The sequence below is a fragment of the Choloepus didactylus genome, chromosome 13 (genome assembly GCF_015220235.1).
Source record: "Choloepus didactylus isolate mChoDid1 chromosome 13, mChoDid1.pri, whole genome shotgun sequence".
NCBI lineage: Eukaryota > Metazoa > Chordata > Mammalia > Pilosa > Megalonychidae > Choloepus > Choloepus didactylus.
Window position 1 is genome coordinate 41,606,506 of NC_051319.1, and position 19,598 is coordinate 41,626,103.

The 19,598-nt window shown below is 36.1% G+C and overlaps 1 protein-coding gene across 19 annotated transcripts in view; it reads left to right on the top strand.

Annotated features, from left to right (window-relative positions):
- PAM (peptidylglycine alpha-amidating monooxygenase) overlaps positions 1-19,598 on the top strand; it is a 306,111-nt gene that overhangs the window by 270,857 nt on the left and 15,656 nt on the right. For all 19 annotated transcript variants that reach the window (XM_037801760.1, XM_037801762.1, XM_037801761.1 and 16 more), the window contains 5 exons: positions 9,450-9,566; positions 11,416-11,488; positions 12,448-12,658; positions 13,102-13,302; positions 15,213-15,328. In XM_037801760.1, the coding sequence (XP_037657688.1) occupies positions 9,450-9,566; positions 11,416-11,488; positions 12,448-12,658; positions 13,102-13,302; positions 15,213-15,328 (718 nt within the window). The remainder of the gene's footprint in view (positions 1-9,449; positions 9,567-11,415; positions 11,489-12,447; positions 12,659-13,101; positions 13,303-15,212; positions 15,329-19,598) is intronic.

Below are 19,598 nucleotides of genomic sequence, written 5' to 3' on the forward strand. Positions count from 1 at the left end.
ATAAGACTAAGTAGTGACTACTCAGCAGCCACCATGGAGGCGAGAAGGCAGTGGCACGATATATTTAAAATTCTGAGTGAGAGGAATTTCCAGCCAAGAATACTTTATCCAGCAAAGCTCTCCTTCAAATTTGAGGGAGAGCTTAAATTTTTCACAGACAAAGAAATGCTGAGAGAATTTGCTAACAAGAGACCTGCCCTACTGGAGATACTAAAGGGAGCCCTACAGACAGAGAAACAAAGACAGGACAGAGAGACTTGGAGAAAGGTTCAGTACTAAAGAGATTCGGTATGGGTACAATAAAGGATATTAATAGAGAGAGGGAAAAATATGGCAAACATAATCCAAAGGATAAGATGGCCGATTCAAGAAATGCCTTCACGGTTTTAACGTTGAATGTAAATGGATTAAACTCCCCAATTAAAAGATATAGATTCGCAGAATGGATCAAAAAAAAATGAACCATCAATATGTTGCATACAAGAGACCCATCTTAGACACAGGGACACAAAGAAACTGAAAGTGAAAGGATGGAAAAAAATATTTCATGCAAGCTACAGCCAAAAGAAAGCAGGTGTAGCAATATTAATCTCAGATAAAATAGACTTCAAATGCAGGGATGTTTTGAGAGACAAAGAAGGCCACTACATACTAATAAAAGGGGCAATTCAGCAAGAAGAAATAACAATCATAAACGTCTATGCACCCAATCAAGGTGCCACAAAATACATGAGAGAAACATTGGCAAAACTAAAGGAAGCAATTGATGTTTCCACAATAATTGTGGGAGACTTCAACACATCACTCTCTCCTATAGATAGATCAACCAGACAGAAGACCAATAAGGAAATTGAAAACCTAAACAATCTGATAAATGAATTAGATTTAACAGACATCTACAGGACATTACATCCCAAATCAACAGGATACACATACTTTTCTAGTGCTCACGGAACTTTCTCCAGAATAGATCATATGCTGGGACATAAAACAAGCCTCAATAAATTTAAAAAGATTGAAATTATTCAAAGCACATTCTCTGACCACAATGGAATACAATTAGAAGTCAATAACCATCAGAGACTTAGAAAATTCACAAATACCTGGAGGTTAAACAACACACTCCTAAACAATCAGTGGGTTAAAGAAGAAATAGCAAGAGAAATTGCTAAATATATAGAGACGAATGAAAATGAGAACACAACATACCAAAACCTATGGGATGCAGCAAAAGCAGTGCTAAGGGGGAAATTTATAGCACTAAACGCATATATTAAAAAGGAAGAAAGAGCCAAAATCAAAGAACTAATGGATCAACTGAAGAAGCTAGAAAATGAACAGCAAACCAATCCTAAACCAAGTACAAGAAAAGAAATAACAAGGATTAAAGCAGAAATAAATGAAATAGAGAACAAAAAAACAATAGAAAGGATAAATATCACCAAAAGTTGGTTCTTTGAGAAGATCAACAAGATTGACAAGCCCCTAGCTAGACTGACAAAATCAAAAAGAGAGAAGACCCATATAAACAAAATAATGAATGAAAAAGGTGACATAACTGCAGATCCTGAAGAAATTAAAAAAATTATATGAGGATATTATGAACAACTGTATGGCAACAAACTGGATAATGTAGAAGAAATGGACAATTTCCTGGAAACATATGAACAACCTAGACTGACCAGAGAAGAAATAGAAGACCTCAACCAACCCATCACAAGCAAAGAGATCCAATCAGTCATCAAAAATCTTCCCACAAATAAATGCCCAGGGCCAGATGGCTTCACAGGGGAATTCTACCAAACTTTCCAGAAAGAACTGACACCAATCTTACTCAAACTCTTTCAAAACATTGAAAAAAATGGAACACTACCTAATTCATTTTATGAAGCTAACATCAATCTAATACCAAAACCAGGCAAAGATGCTACAAAAAAGGAAAACTACCGGCCAATCTCCCTAATGAATATAGATGCAAAAATCCTCAACAAAATACTTGCAAATCGAATCCAAAGACATTAAAAAAATCATACACCATGACCAAGTGGGGTTCATTCCAGGCATGCAAGGATGGTTCAACATAAGAAAAACAATCAATGTATTACAACACATTAAAAACTCGAAAGGGAAAAATCAATTGATCATCTCAATAGATGCTGAAAAAGCATTTGACAAAATCCAACATCCGTTTTTGATAAAAACACTTCAAAAGGTAGGAATTGAAGGAAACTTCCTCAACATGATAAAGAGCATATATGAAAAACCCACAGCCAGCATAGTACTCAATGGTGAGAGACTGAAAGCCTTCCCTCTAAGATCAAGAACAAGACAAGGATGCCCGCTGTCACCACTGTTATTCAACATTGTGCTGGAAGTGCTAGCCAGGGCAATCCGGCAAGAAAAAGAAATAAAAGGCATCCAAATTGGAAAAGAAGAAGTAAAACTGTCATTGTTTGCAGATGATATGATCTTATATCTAGAAAACCCTGAGAAATCAACGATACACCTACTAGAGCTAATAAACAAATTTAGCAAAGTAGCGGGATACAAGATTAATGCACATAAGTCAGTAATGTTTCTATATGCTAGAAATGAACAAACTGAAGAGACACTCAAGAAAAAGATACCATTTTCAATAGCAACTAAAAAAATCAAGTACCTAGGAATAAACTTAACCAAAGATGTAAAAGACCTATACAAAGAAAACTACATAACTCTACTAAAAGAAATAGAAGGGGACCTTAAAAGATGGAAAAATATTCCATGTTCATGGATAGGAAGGCTAAATGTCATTAAGATGTCAATTCTACCCAAACTCATCTACAGATTCAATGCAATCCCAATCAAAATTCCAACAACCTACTTTGCAGACTTGGAAAAGCTAGTTATCAAATTTATTTGGAAAGGGAAGATGCCTCGAATTGCTAAAGACACTTTAAAAAAGAAAAACGAAGTGGGAGGACTTACACTCCCTGACTTTGAAGCTTATTATAAAGCCACAGTTGCCAAAACAGCATGGTACTGGCACAAAGATAGACATATAGATCAATGGAATCGAATTGAGAATTCAGAGATAGACCCTCAGATCTATGGCCGACTGATCTTTGATAAGGCCCCCAAAGTCACCGAACTGAGCCATAATGGTCTTTTCAACAAATGGGGCTGGGAGAGTTGGATATCCATATCCAAAAGAATGAAAGAGGACCCCTACCTCACCCCCTACACAAAAATTAACTCAAAATGGACCAAAGATCTCAATATAAAAGAAAGTACCATTAAACTCCTAGAAGATAATGTAGGAAAACATCTTCAAGACCTTGTATTAGGAGGCCACTTCCTAGACTTTACACCCAAAGCACAAGCAACAAAAGAGAAAATAGATAAATGGGAACTCCACAAGCTTAGAAGTTTCTGCACCTCAAAGGAATTTCTCAAAAAGGTAAAGAGGCAGCCAACTCAATGGGAAAAAATTTTTGGAAACCATGTATCTGACAAAAGACTGATATCTTGCATATACAAAGAAATCCTACAACTCAATGACAATAGCACAGACAGCCCAATTATAAAATGGGCAAAAGATATGAAAAGACAGTTCTCTGAAGAGGAAATACAAATGGCCAAGAAACACATGAAAAAATGTTCAGCTTCACTAGCTATTAGAGAGATGCAAATTAAGACCACAATGAGATACCATCTAACACCGGTTAGAATGGCTGCCATTAAACAAACAGGAAACTACAAATGCTGGAGGGGATGTGGAGAAATTGGAACTCTTATTCATTGTTGGTGGGACTGCGTAATGGTTCAGCCACTCTGGAAGTCAGTCTGGCAGTTCCTTAGAAAACTAGATATAGAGCTACCATTCGATCCAGCGATTGCACTTCTCGGGATATACCCGGAAGATCGGAAAGCAGTGACACGAACAGATATCTGCACGCCAATGTTCATAGCAGCATTATTCACAATTGCCAAGAGATGGAAACAACCCAAATGTCCATCAACAGATGAGTGGATAAATAAAATGTGGTATATACACACGATGGAATACTACGCGGCAGTAAGAAGGAACGATCTGGTGAAACATATGACAACATGGATGAACCTTGAAGACATAATGCTGAGCGAAATAAGCCAGGCACAAAAAGAGAAATATTATATGCTACCACTAATGTGAACTTTGAAAAATGTAAAACAAATGGTTTATAATGTAGAATGTAGGGGAACTAGCAGTAGAGAGCAATTAAGGAAGGGGGAACAATAATCCAAGAAGAACAGATAAGCTATTTAACGTTCTGGGGATGCCCAGAAATGACTATGGTCTGTTAATTTCTGATGGATGTAGTAGGAACAAGTTCACTGAAATGTTGCTATAGTATGTAACTTTCTTGGGGTATAGTAGGAACATGTTGGAAGTTAAGCAGTTATCTTAGGTTAGTTGTCTTTTTCTTACTCCCTTGCTATGGTCTCTTTGAAATGTTCTTTTATTGTATGTTTGTTTTCTTTCTAACTTTTTTTTTCATACAGTTGATTTGAAAAAAGAAGGGAAAGTTAAAAAAAAAAAAAAAAGAAAAAAGACAAACAAGGATAAAAAAAAAAAAAAAAAAAAAAAAACGATGTAGTGCCCCCTTGAGGAGCCTGTGGAGAATGCAGGGGTATTCGCCTACCCCACCTCCATGGTTGCTAACATGACCACAGACATAGGGGACTGGTGGTTTGATGGGTTGAGCCCTCTACCATAAGTTTTACCCTTGGGAAGACAGTTGCTGCAAAGGAGAGGCTAGGCCTCCCTGTATTTGTGCCTAAGAGTCTCCTCCTGAATGCCTCTTTGTTGCTCAGATGTGGCCCTCTCTCTCTGGCTAAGCCAACTTGAAAGGTGAAATCACTGCCCTCCCCCCTACGTGGGATCAGACACCCAGGGAAGTGAATCTCCCTGGCAACGTGGAATATGACTCCCGGGGAGGAATGTAGACCCGGCATCGTGGGATGGAGAACATCTTCTTGACCAAAAGGGGGATGTGAAAGGAAATGAAATAAGCTTCAGTGGCAGAGAGATTCCAAAACGAGCCGAGAGATCACTCTGGTGGGCACTCTTACGCACACTTTAGACAACCTTTTTTAGGTTCTAAAGAATTGGGGTAGCTGGTGGTGGATACCTGAAACTATTAAACTACAACCCAGAACCCATGAATCTCGAAGACAGTTGTATAAAAATGTAGCTTATGAGGGGTGACAGTGGGATTGGGAATGCCATAAGGACCAAACTCCACTTTGTCTAGTTTATGGATCGATGTGTAGAAAAGTAGGGGAAGCAAACAAACAGACAAAGGTACCTAGTGTTCTTTTTTACTTCAATTGCTCTTTTTCACTCTAATTATTATTCTTGTTATTTTTGTGTGTGTGCTAATGAAGGTGTCAGGGATTGATTTAGGTGATGAATGTACAACTATGTAATGGTACTGTAAACAATCGAAAGTACAATTTGTTTTGTATGACTGCGTGGTATGTGAATATATCTCAATAAAATGATGATTAAAAAAAAAAAAAAAAAAAAATGGGTGATCCTCAATTTAGCTAATTGTATTCTTTATTACCAGGTTAAGTTTATCACAACCTCTATCACTGCCAGCACAGCTTCTGACACCAACTTCAAATACTGCAGTAACTCAGTCCAATTCTATTCTGACTACCAATATTAGGTCAGACTCCCAAGGGTAAACTACCCTTCTGGTGGGCCAACTGCACTTTCAAACAACTGGCTACAAACCCAGGAGTTCTCACTAACACCTGCTTGCTAGAACGACTCATAGAATTCACTGAGAGCACTGTACTTACAATTACAGTTTTGTTATCATGGAGGGATGTAAATAGAAAGAAGTCCAAAGAAGAGATCCATAGGGCAAGGTCTGGGAGGGTCTCAAACACAAGCTTCTGTGTCCTGTCCTCATGGAGTCAGAACATGTCACCCTCCCAGCACAGCAGTGTATTTTCTCAATCTTGACATGATTGATGGAATCAATGCCCACATGGTTGAACTCAATCTACAGCCACCCTAGAATATCCTAGAATTCAGGAAGGTGGGCCAATATGATGTGTCTGGAATCCTTAACCCCTTAATCACATGACTGGTCTTTCTGGCATGGTCAGCCCCCACCCTAAGGCTGCAGGTGTCACTGGCCCACCCTCTAATTCAGGTGTGCCCCTGGGCCAACCATGATAGGCAAAAGGCTCTCCTATCACAGGAAATTCCAAAGATTCAGAGGTTGCTTCCCCAGGAACTGGGGACAAAGACCAGCCTAATTTTTCATTATACTGTACACAGCCACTAGAAATTTGAAGTTTCTAGATCATGGATATAGATGTCCACACACTTACAAATTGTGCTCAGGAGAGCAAAACATCAATTACTTGATAATATTTTTTTCACCACTTGTGGGTAATGGAAAATATTGACAAAGGATATTTTTCGCTTACCTATTCATCTGCTACACATTTTCATTTCACCTGATTGGCACAAGGACTGAGGATCTGGGTCCTTTCTATTTTTTCCTCAATGTAGCTTGTTTTCTTGGAAACCAAATTCAATATTTCGGGTCTGTGACTCTGAGCTTACATGGCTGCCAATGAGTAATTTAAGCTACAGTTTACATTTTGAAATAGGATGTCTGGAGCTATAAGAAATGCTCTAAGTTAGAGGAGTTCAGTGTAAGTTCTTGGGGAAGAAAATCTCTTTTCTACTTTCTCCCCAGCAATGAGTTGTAGGAAGATTATTTCCTAAAATAGTTATGACCAGAGTTTTAGGACTGATGGCAAATACTTAGATGAAAGACAAGACAGCGCACAGGGGCAATTGTCTTACAAAATTTCTGCAACCCATTCTTGGAGAAATGAGCAAGTAAATATATGATGCTTCCTGTATTATTTATCATTCGGCTGAGCGGAGGTGCAGAGTTAGGTGTGCTGAAGTCTGATATGCTCCAATTTTATAACAATATACAATAGGCAACTGTACTGCCACTATTATTGCTTGTCAATGGTGGAACAGAATAGTATCTACATATAAAGTGGATGGCACTTGGTAAGAATTATGAGGACTTGATAACTTTCCATATTCCTAATCCTAGTTGGGAGATGAGAGAGAGAAGTAATAAAAAAGCTGTTCATGTCCAAGCAAATAAACTGTAAAAATAAGTGAAAATTTTAAGAAATAAAAAATGGGAAAAGAGGAAATGTGAATAAATTGATAGATTGTATCATATCAGTATCCTGGTTGCAATACTGTAGTTTTGCGATAAACTCTTCAGTGTTTCATAGTAGTAAGGAAGAGTGACATCATTCTTGACCTTTACCAGTCTCCTCTAATTTAATAACACCTTGTCTATTTTTGCACTGGTTTCTAGCTAATACAATTCGACATTTCAATTCAATTGTGATACCATCTGTTTTGTTAGTAGTGCTACTTACATTTCATCAACATACGTATTTTTTTCTGGCTGTTGCTTCATAGTTTCAAATGTACATAATGTCATATGTAAACAGTTTAAGTGGTAGGTTGACAAAGCTAAATCAATATTTTGAGTTCAGTTGAGTGTGTCATTAATAAGAACTGCTTCAGGGACTTATTGTTGTCTTTCAGGGAAAAAAAATACCCTAAAGACTGTAACGGTCAAAAGGCTCTAAATAATTGTGTGATGTATATTTTTAATGACAAGAGAATGTAATTCTAAAGCTTGTGTTCTCCTACTGGGATTCTACATAAGTCACATAAATATATCAAACAACTAATCAATTGGTATGACAGATTTGAGCAGTCTGTCACCTTTCAAATTGCAAGTACATCTCTATAAATATTTAATGTTATTCAGATTCTTTTTCTTATACACTTGAATTACCAATTTTTAATAGTTTTTGTTTTTGTTTGGTTTGGTTTGGTTTTTTATTCAGCCATGTCTGATGCTGTCTTTATCTGCCAGAGCTGCTATCACAAATACCGCTCAATGAGTTTTGGCGTAAGCAGCAGCAATTTACTGTCTCATGGTTCTGGAAGCATGAGGGCTTGTTTCCTTCCTCCTGGTGTTGGCAGTTCTGGTGCTGGCTTGCCACAATCCTTGGGGTTCCTTGGCTCACATCTCTGCCTCATGTCACATGGCAATACCCTCTCTGTTCTTTCTTTTGTGGCTTCAGGGTTCTTTTTATTAGACTTCCAGTACTCCAGATTAAGGCCTACTCTGCTTCAGTTGGCCACAGCTTAACTAAATACAACATCTTCAAGTGGTCCTGTGGGTTCTCACCTACTGGGACTTGGATTAAGAATGTGTGTTTGTTGGGGTGCATAATTCAATCTACCACAGATGCTGTGAAGTATATTCTATTTAACAGAAATATTCACTGATCATCCATTGACTCCATCTGGCAAACAGACACACACACACACACAGCACATACATGTGCTCAGCTATGTGCTGATCCAGATCTCTGTTTTGGAAAATAAAAGTTGGTTTCCTAGTATTATAAGCATTTACCTCTATATTACATAAATTAAGCTTAGATTATAAGAGTTTTTCTTTGTTATTTCTTTACATTAACATATGATTTCCCAAACAGAAATTGAAATAAATATAATATCTTTAATAACTGCTAACTTAAGGAAAGATATTGCTAATAATACAGGTAGAAATATAAATATATATAAATGTATATGCATAATATTTTGTAATGACCTGGAAAATGTTGAATAAAAAGGCATAAATTGTAGTATTTGATTTTAGTTTTTTATTAATTATTACGTAGTTGTCCCTTTTACACTTATAGAAAGCTGTTATATGGAAAAATTTTCTCTCAAAATATAAGCATATTTTTTGTTGAGAGTATAAATCATATTTCATATTTTGTGGAATCTTTTGAACATTCTCTTCTACGTTCTTAAAATATGCATTTACATGTTGTACATATAGCAAATATAATAACAAACATTTTTATCCCTACCCTTCATTCTATTATTTACTCCTTCCTATCATTACAGAGAAAGTTACAATAACTTCAGTGCTTTCTTTTATAATCTGAAAGAAAATAACATTGAATTAAAATACTTTAAAGATCTCTTTAAAAAGTTATATATTTTAAGAGCTCTGGATCAGTTTTCTCAAACTTTAATGTACACACAATCACCTGGGGATCTTTTGAAAGTGCAGATTCTGATTGGTAGGTCTGAAACTCATTTCCAAGCAATTTTCGTGCTGCTGCTCTACTGACCACTTTATGAGTAACACATTTCTACAGGTCAACATATTGAAATGTGGAGGACAAAGAGAAAAGTTAAGTACAGCTGAACTCCTTTTGATTCAGTAATTAGAATCTCAACTGAGTGGTCTGCATTTCTCAAGTTCACTGTTTGGGAACAGCTTCTACATGATTTTCCATTTTAATTTTCCATTTTAATGGATTTTGTTTAGCTCTTTTGACAGCAAGTTTGTTTATCAGCAAAGAGGACTTGGACCAATTGAAGAAGACACTATTCTTGTCATAGATCCAAATAGTGCTGCAATACTTCAGTCAAGTGGAAAAAATATGTGAGTTAAATTACTTATGGTGTTATCATGGCTTCTACTTCACATACTGGGTATAAAGTGGATCACTGGGTCTGGTCTTGGATAGTGCTGTATAGTGGTGGCAGGGAAGCCCAGCTCAAGAAAGCAGGAGACCAGCTCAGCCATCCCATCTTTGCATTTTCTGAGTAGGTACTTCTAAAACCTGGTTCAATATTAGAACTATCTGGGAATCTTCAAAATAATTAGAATCAGATTGTTAAGTGTGAGGCGGAACCTAGGCGTCAGAATAATAGTGTTAAAGGTCCCCAGGTGGTTCTAATATATAGTCTACATTGACAGAGCCATTTATAAATATATATATATATATATATATATATATAGCTGATGGAGTGACTTGCTGCTCAGATTTGAAGATTTAAAAAAGAAAAAAATCCTTAGTAGAAAGTTATATAACCAAACCCATTAAGTATTCACAGTTTTAAAAAAAAAATCTCTCTTCCCATCTCAAAATGAAGATTAAATAAATGTCATTTTTAGCTTTCCTTAGCATGCACATGTGATTTGGCTTCGAGAACTGCTAATTATTTAGTCTTATTCCTAGATGGCATTTGGCAGCCAAAAAAAAAATGTTGGCTGATATTCATGGTCATTTAAAGCTTACAGAATGTCCTCGACCATTTTAACCTGGCCGCTTCAGGGGCTCTAAAATACTCCATCTGCTTAGGCACAATAAAGGCCTCTTCGTTGAAAGTTAGGGAGCCCTCTACTTTGAATCCAGTTGCTTATTGACATGGTAATAATGAGGCTTAGAATTTGTAAATAGGATTCCAGGATGGTGAGTCACTGGCCAAATTCTAATATGAGCTTCACCACTCAGTGTGCTTGAAGGTACCTCTTTTGTGCTCTACCCATTAATCAGAAGCACCCTCATTCCAAGAAGAAATTAAAGAGGAAGGCAGAGCTATATCAACTGGGCCATCAGTGGGTGTGTCTGTGTTGAAAGCAAATCATACCCTCACATTCAGTTGCCAAGGCAGGGATCTAGTTCAGTTAAAGAGTCAGGATCAGGGTGTTATAATCTGGGCCTATAAAATAAATCTGTAGTGCTAATACCATGCTAAGGCTGGAAACTGTCAAAAACAGCTTGTGGATTGTGAGATGTCATTTGTCCAAAACCACATTAAGATTTTTCCATGGTTTGTTAACCAGTTGCCTCAAGCCTGTGGGCCTTGGTCAACATTAGCTTATGATTCTCTAATTCCGATCATCTAGATTGATTTGTTAAATAGATTATCCTTCTCTATGATTGTCCAGCTCTGCACTTCATTTGCTTAGCTAGCACAGCCCATTTCTACTGAAAGTTGTTTTTCTTTTGGTTTTACTCTCTTTAATAGGTACACTTAAAGATTTTGAGTCAGATGTTTTAAGATTTTACATTAATATAGCATTACATTACCTTGCAGTATATTTAAACTATTCAAAATGCCTATACAAATCAATTTATATTTCTCTTGACAATTAGGTTTCATTCATATTTTTAAGATGTTGATATTTATGACCTTAGAACCTGTTTTAAAATTGAGGTTGTGTTGCTTAATATACCACACTTTATAATATTCATAATATATACGTAGGTTTCATTTATCAATTTTTAATATGATTAAATATCACTTAAGGTTTGTCACAAGTTAGGTCTCTCTTTTAGCAGGTATTTTCACTTAATTATTCATTTTGGTCTTTTCTATTATGGAGAGACATGTTTATCAATTTATACATTTGTATTGCCTTTAGGGATAAATTAGAAAAAAAAAGTCCTCTCATGTATGCTTTGGGAAAAGATAAAATTAAGACAATTATTTTTATTTTTCAGGTTTTATTTACCGCATGGCTTGAGCATTGATAAACATGGAAATTATTGGGTCACAGACGTTGCTCTCCATCAGGTAATCTTCCCACTTGGCAGTGATTCGAATAGAAGCTAACAGAGTTATTCCTTCAAATTGCTCTAATTTGCTGGAGTTGTGTGGGTCACTTTCTGTGACCCATTAAATTTATAGCAAGAAAATGGAACAGCCACATCTGAAAGTTTTCTTTTAGAACTCAATGCTAGGAAAAGCTAATATGCAAATTATCAAGTCTCTCTTCTCCCTTTGGCTGACAGGAAACTTAGATCTAGAAATAGAGCTCCACTACAGCAACTGTATGGGTTCTCCCCTTCTCCTCTGGACTTTCTACTTTTGCTTTTATTTCCTCTGTCTCCAGGTCTTATTTCAATTTCACCATTTGTGTTGTTTTTTTTTTTTTTCTAAGCTACCTTTAATAGTCTATAAATTGAGTATAAATTTATGTATAATAATCAAATTTTAAAGCTTGTTATAGACAATTATTTTGTCCTTTCTAAAAGAACTTATATTGCAGTCACAGGATAGTCAGGAAGTTTTTCCCCCAGAAGATGAGCTCAAGTTTAAAGCCATTTTCATGACTAGGAGAAAAAGAACTAGGAAAAGACCCTCAGATGAGGCAGTCACAAGAGTCATTAAGTTGTTCTCTCCACAGTCTTCAAACATCATCTCAGTAAACATGTTTTGCTCATATCTTATCTGGAGAGCATATAGTATTAGCTAAGGAGAAACAGAAGGGAAGCACAGAGCGCAGCAGTGGAAAAGGACTCAGGTACTCGTCTCCATTCACCACTAATTAACTGGGTGACCGTACGCAAATTGCATTTTCTCTGCAGTCCCCAAATGAACTAGTGTCCCATCTAGTTCTAAACAGTATCTTCTTTTAAAAGATAAGGCTCTGGGATCTTACACTCTGCTTGTCTGGGAAAGTCTTAAGTCATGTGGATGTGTGCTGATAATAACCACACAAAGTGGGTAAGGCCTTTATGCCTTTCAAAAAGGTGTTCAAGCTGGATCCAAACAGTAAGGAAGGCCCTCTGTTAATCCTGGGAAGGAGCATGGAACCAGGCAATGACCAGAATCATTTCTGTCAACCCACCGATGTGGCTGTGGAACCAGGCACTGGAACCATCTACGTGTCTGATGGATACTGCAACAGTCGGATTGTGCAGTTTTCACCAAGTGGAAAGTTCATCACACAGTGGGGAGAAGGTACCCAATAAGATTCTTGATCTCTAATTGTGTATCTGTTTATCTTAGCCATTATCTCTAGGATTAAGATATTGGCCACCCTTCACATTCTGTAGGATGTAATTGTTCTCTACAGTGAGGAAAGCAGGGTCTCTGTATGGCCCCAAATGACTTACACACACACACACACACTTGCATGCACACAAGCTTTATAGTAGGAAAAAGAATGCTTATGCCAGAAAACTTTGTCCAAATAGGACAAACCTGTAATGTGTTTGTGAGTAAGAGATAGATACTATAGCCCAAACTTACAAACTGCTGTACCTTATTTTTTCCCTGATTCCAGATGATATTTAATCATTTACTATCATGAATTTTGGAAATTATAAACCTTTAGAGTTAGACTTTGGGTAATTTTATAAATTACAGATCTAAGGTGGATATTTTTCGTTGTTATTCTGTAGAATCTTCAGGGAGCAATCCTAAACCAGGCCAGTTCAGTCTTCCTCACAGCTTGACCCTTGTGCCTCATTTGGGCCAGTTATGTGTGGCAGACAGGGAAAACGGCCGGATTCAGTGTTTTAAAACTGACACCAAAGAATTTGTGAGAGAGATCAAGCATGCATCATTTGGAAGAAATATATTTGCAATTTCATATATACCAGGTATCTCATCCTAATGTATTTTCTGTGTGTTTTGTCATACTGTTCTCGATCCTTAAAAATTATTTCTTATCCTCACATACTCTTTCTTTACTTGTTTTTTCTCATTGAGGGGTTGAAAATACCTTATATATGAGATTTTAAGATGTCTTAAAACTGTTGGTGCATTATAAATCATTTTCAACTCATGCTGTTATTCCTTATAGAGAAATAATGAAGAATTCAAAGGATTTAACAACTGTTTTCAAAGGGTTAAAAATTTACATTAGTTTTCATTTTTCTTTAATTAATCTACCCTAGTTATGAAATGATTCATATTATGTCTTCACACATCATCAACAGAGGGTATATGTTTCATAAAATCAGTATACCAAATACTTCTGTTTCACATTTTTAAAAAAGTGGTAGTCAATTAAAAAAGATAAATATGACAAGTGAGGCTTATATCTACATACAAGGAGGAATGACCAATAAAACCTTGAATTATTTTTTTCGTTTTGAAAATAGATTTTCTCACTTTAAGAAAGGAAAATAATCTCAATTTTTAAAGTAAGATCCACAAATTCACTTTACAAAAATAGCATAAGATTTCTTTAAATAATGACTACTGAGCATGTTGTAAATATATTCAATTTCTAAAATGCATATATAATTTTTATAATATATTTGTTTCAATAAGAGTATCTATGCCTATATTAAAGTAGCATTGACTACTGAAAGTGATTATTATAATATTTATATTTCTTAAACTATTAAAGTTATGTATACATTCTGTCTTCCTGAGTATCCAACAGTTTATTTGGGATATGGACTGTTAGGACTCAGGTAACTGGATAGGGAGCAAGTCTGGCTTCCCCAAGGAGTGAATAATAAATAAAGTAATAAAAGATTCTCATTTATGTCAATGGGAGCAGTGTTTATAATGTTGGCTTTTATCGCATGTTTAAAAAATAAATTTGTCAGGATTATTCACTTAATAAGGAAGATGATCAAGTTCATAGTGAACAAAAATAAATGAGAAACAATAATCAGGAGAGAAAATTGGAATAAATCTGGTTAAAACCAGAATCTAAACAAAGGACAATGCATATTATAATTGAAATTCTCACTACAATATTGTACAAGAGTAATTAATTTTTATAGGGGCAATATTTTTGTAATATGATATGCTAACAAACCCTATAATTCTTAAAGAAAGATGAAATATGTTCAGTAGTATTTTAGTGTTATGTGTACAGTATTTTACTATGTTTCAATTTTTTGGAAGCTGGTAATGCTCAATCATCTGTAGTATTTAGCTAACCAAATCATAGTATTTTGAATAAATAGTATTGTACTAAGAAGTATAATTTTATTACAAAGAGTACTCATGGAATTAATATAATAAGAGTCTTTTTTTTTTTTTTAGTACAGGGAAAAATATGTCTTTAATAATCTGGCATGCACATCTTGGGTTTTCAGAGTCCTGTTGTTTCAAATCAGTTCATCATTCTATTTATACTGTAATTTCCCTTACTTTCTTTGCATATTTCCCTCCAACTCCCCTGTAGCTATGGCAAATGTTATATGTATTTGAAAAATTTTTGATAGCCTGAAGTGATTGGCCTAAATTATCTGATTCTTCCCAATACATCTTTAGGCTGTCTATGAAATCTATATCTATATATTCCTAATTTTTACTGGTTTCCTAAGTAGAACAAGCTTTCTAGTTCCTTGTTTCCATTTTACAAAGAGGTTACCTGATATTGTCACTCAAGAAGAGACACTTAAGTATTTTATACTCTACCTTTGTAGCGGTGGTAGGGACCAAATCCATTCTACATCTGTTATTTGTGTAATGTACAGATATATAATATTTGAAAGTCAGTCTTGTCTGTATTTTAAATGAACATTAACTGGATATGTTGTCACAGGTTTGATCTTTGCGGTAAATGGGAAGCCTCATTTTGGGGATCCAGAACCTTTACGAGGATTTGTGATGAATTTTTCCAATGGGGAAATTATAGATGTCTTCAAGCCAGAGCGCAAGGTATTCACAAACATTTCCTAAATTTCCATTTTTATGAGAAAACTAAAATATTAATCTTAACATTCAACTTATACTTGAATACTTTGTCAAAATCTTAAATAGATATGATGACTTTCTTTGCTAAGTTGATGGGGATGTTATATTATAATGTTTTATCTAGGATAGGTGCCTTTTCTATTCCTAGATCAATTCTGCATATATATATTAACACTGTTTGCAACTGTAAGGTTCTTAGTAGACTTCTCATACATAGCAGGTGTAATTCACTGTACTGAAAATACCACCCCCCCACCAAAAAAAATGAGTCCAGTAGGGAAGACACTAGAGTAAGTCAAATTGTACATATATGATTCTCTCAGATCCAACAGAAATCTTGTTTGCTTTTTTAATTGCCATGACTATATTAAGCAACAAGGCTTGAAAATAGAACTTCAGGAAATATATTAAAATCCTAATGACTTGGTTTAGGTAAGAGACTAAAGGCTACTTTTGGCTTCACAAATGGTTTACCACTGTTTATTCCAGCAGTGCTTTTCGCAAACACAGTGACTATGGTTCAGTGTACCCATAGCCTTTCTGTCTTCTCATTTTACTTTCTCTGCAATATGATTGCCAGAGTTATCAGAATGCTAACATGTATTGTGTGAATGTGCCCATGGTACATCAATTTTAGAAAATTCAACTCAAACTGCTAAAATTCTGCATTTAAGGTTATTCTTCAGAACATATAAAGATTTATTGGCTTAACTGGATCAGAATGCAACTCTCTGAAGCCACTTAACAAATTTTATATTGATACTAACAACTTCTTAAATTATTCTTTAATATGCAAAGTTTGCTAGATTAAAAATGAAAACTTTAAAATTATTCAGTTTTTTAGAAATTAGTCTGTTAGAAATAATGATAGCTAGTCTAGGGTTTATCATCAAATTTTATTCCATATATGTTTATTAAGTACCTACTATGTGCCAAGCATTATGCTAGATCATGAGGACATAGTGGGGAACAGAATAAGATACAGGCTTTCCTTCAGTGGAGCTTTTAGTCAAGTGTAAAACTTTACAGCATCTGAATTGAACCAAACTGAATCTGGACTAAAGTTTCCAGTACAAATTCCTCTCTTTGGGTTTCTATCCACATGTAACAAGATTTTTCACAGAAGTATTTTACCTGTAAAGCATTAAACAATCAAATATCAAGTCATAATAACCTTTCAGAAAGAAATTCATTACATTGAAAATATAATTTTTACTTCTGCAGTGTTTCAGATCCTTATTGATTATCCGATCTATATTGTTTTGCCCTTTTGGGTTAACTTCCTCATATCTTTTGATAAAGTAAGATACTTAACTTTCAGGTCTTACTTTATAAGAGTGGAGTGTTTGCCTTGCTGGTTCTTTTAATAATAATGTACTATCTCAAAGAAGATATTAAATTATAACTTTCAGGTCTTACTTTATAAGAGTGGAGTGTTTGCCTTGCTGGTTCTTTTAATAATAATGTACTATCTCAAAGAAGTTATTAAATTATTTTTAAAATTTCTACTCTACTAATATATATACAACCTAAAATTTCTCCATTTAACAATCAAATATATAATTCCATGCTGTTAATTACATTCACAATGTTGTGCTACCATCACCACCATCCATTACCAACACTTTCCCATTGCCCCAAATAGAAATTCTAAAATTTAAGCATTAACTCCCCATTACCTACACCCACCCCATCCACTAGTAACCTATATTCTACTATCTGACTCTATGAGTTTGCTTATTCTATTTATTTACTCTAGTGAGATCATACAATATTTGCCCTTTTGTGTCTGGCTTATTTCATTCAACATGTTGTCTTCAGGGTTCATTCATGTTGTCATATGTATCAGAATTTCATTCCTGTTTTACAGCTGAATAATATTCCATTGGTTGTATATACCACATTTTGTTTACCCGTTCATTGGTTAATGGACACTTGGGTTGCGTCTGTCTTTTGGCAATTCTGAATAATGCCACTATGAATATCAGTATGCAAATATCTGTTCAGGTCTCATCTTTCAATTCTTATAGGTATGTATGTATACCTAGAAGAGATTACCAGGTCATATGGTTTACCAGTTTGGATATATTATGTCCCCCAACAGAAACCATGATCTTTTAATCCAATCTTGTGGGATGTTTGGATTAGGTTGTTTCCAGGGAGATGTGAATCATCAAACTGTAGGTGATAACTTCGATTAGATTATTTCCATGGCGGTGTGGACCCACTCATTCAGCATAGGTCTTGATTAGTTTACTGGGGTCCTTTAAAAAGAGCCATCATAGGCCCAGGCTGCTGCAGCTAGGAGAGACGTTTTGGAGATGGCCGTTGAAAGCAGACTCGGCTCTTTTCTGTCTTTCTCTCTCTGTCTGGCACTCCCATACTGCATGTATTGGTACACTTGATAGTGTCCCAAAGGTCTCTTAGGCCCTGTTCACTCTTTTTTATTCTTTTTCTTTCTGCTCCTCAGCCTGACTCATTTCAATTGTCTTGTCTTCGAGATTACTAACTCTTTTTTCTTTGACCTCAAATCTGCTGTTGAACTGTGTAAGGAATTTTTCACTTCAATTATTGGGTTCTTCCCAACTCCAGTATTTCTGTTTGGTTCCTATTGAGAATCTCATTTTGTTCATTCATTATTTTCCTCAGATCCTTTAGTTCTTTCTCTGTATTTTCCTTTATCTCCTTGAACATATTGAGGATCATTTTTTTAATTCTTTTTCTGGTAATCCAAAGTCTTGTCCTCTTCATTGATGGTTTCTGGATTTCTATCTTGTTCCTTTGGATAGGCCATCATTTCTTGTTTCTTTGTTTGTCTTGTGATCTTTTGTTGCACACTGTACATTTTAATATTTTAATGTGTCAACTCTGGGATTTAGTCCTTGAACTGTCTGTTCCCTTATTACAGAGATTCTCTTGAGTGCCAAGAGTTAATCAAAACAATCAAACCAAAGCAAAAAGCACTTTTCACAGTGTTTGCAAATTGGCTCTGCTTTGGCAGAAAGTTTCCTTCAGACCTTAACCCTCCTGTCAACAAAATCCATCTGAGGCAAATGCAACATGCAGGGTCCTCTCTGTATTTTCTGAGCTTGCATGAATCCATGGAGTTTGCTTCTTTTCTTGGGCTTCTGCTAGCTCCTGGCCTTAAGAATCCTCCTATTTACAGTTCATGGGAGTTGTAGTGAATGCCCTCTCTACTCCTTTTGAAATAGACTTGCACCCCCTCCTGAGTACTCTCTTGTTTGACTTAATGCGGATAGTCCTTTACCCCAGGCCACTTAAGTTTAATTGTTTAATTGTTTTTTGCACTGTCCCAGCTGTCTGCAAGCCACTTCTCTGCCTGCCCTCAGGACAAACTCTGGGAGGGTGAGCCTGACACAAGTTCCCTGGCTCAACAGGTTAGCACTGACATACACGCACCCCAGTATGTGCACAGGTGCTATACTGCTCCTCTGGAATAGTGTAAGGGCTCCACAGTGGGAGTGCAGGCTGGCTCCAACCCGCATTGTGGAGGAGGTGAGGGAGGGGCCATTGAGGGTACCAGGAGCTTCTTCTGTTGCTTTTGAAGCTGCATTTCTTGATTCAGTACTTACACCGTTATTTCAGCCCTTAAAGTGTTTTCCATAGTTTTGAGTAAAGTTGCTGTCGTTAAGATCCCCTGCTGCCTTTGCTCAAGGGGAGTTGGAACAGTAGTAGCCCTAACTGTGAAGCAGCTGATCAAAAGCAATGGTCAGTAATCAGACCACACACACCCTAGTTTGGAGGACTAATTCTTTATGTCCCACCCTGGCAGCAGGAGCCCGTGCTGCAGTCCCTACTGCTGCCCACCACTAGGCTGGGGGATGGAGTGTCATAGCCACTGCAGGTGGATGGAGCTCACTCTTCTTTACAACAATTTACCAGCATCTTCCTCCCTGGATGCTGCACAGTGTTACACTAGACTCTAGAGTTTCAGAATAGTTGATTCATACAGTTTCTGTCAGTTCAATAGTTGTTTTGGTGGAGGGATTGATTCCTGCTGCCTCTTACTCCACCATCTTCCCACAATCTTTTCTTAGGTTCTTAAGTTTTAATTCAGATATGCATCTAGAAATCAAACTGAAGTGCTTAGCTAGAAGCTAGACTCTAAATTATCCTTATTCTCTTAAAAATGTAAATAGCTCTGAATTAAAATTTCAGAAAGCAATGTTCCTAAACATCAGCATATATCATACATTCAGCAATGAATGAGTCA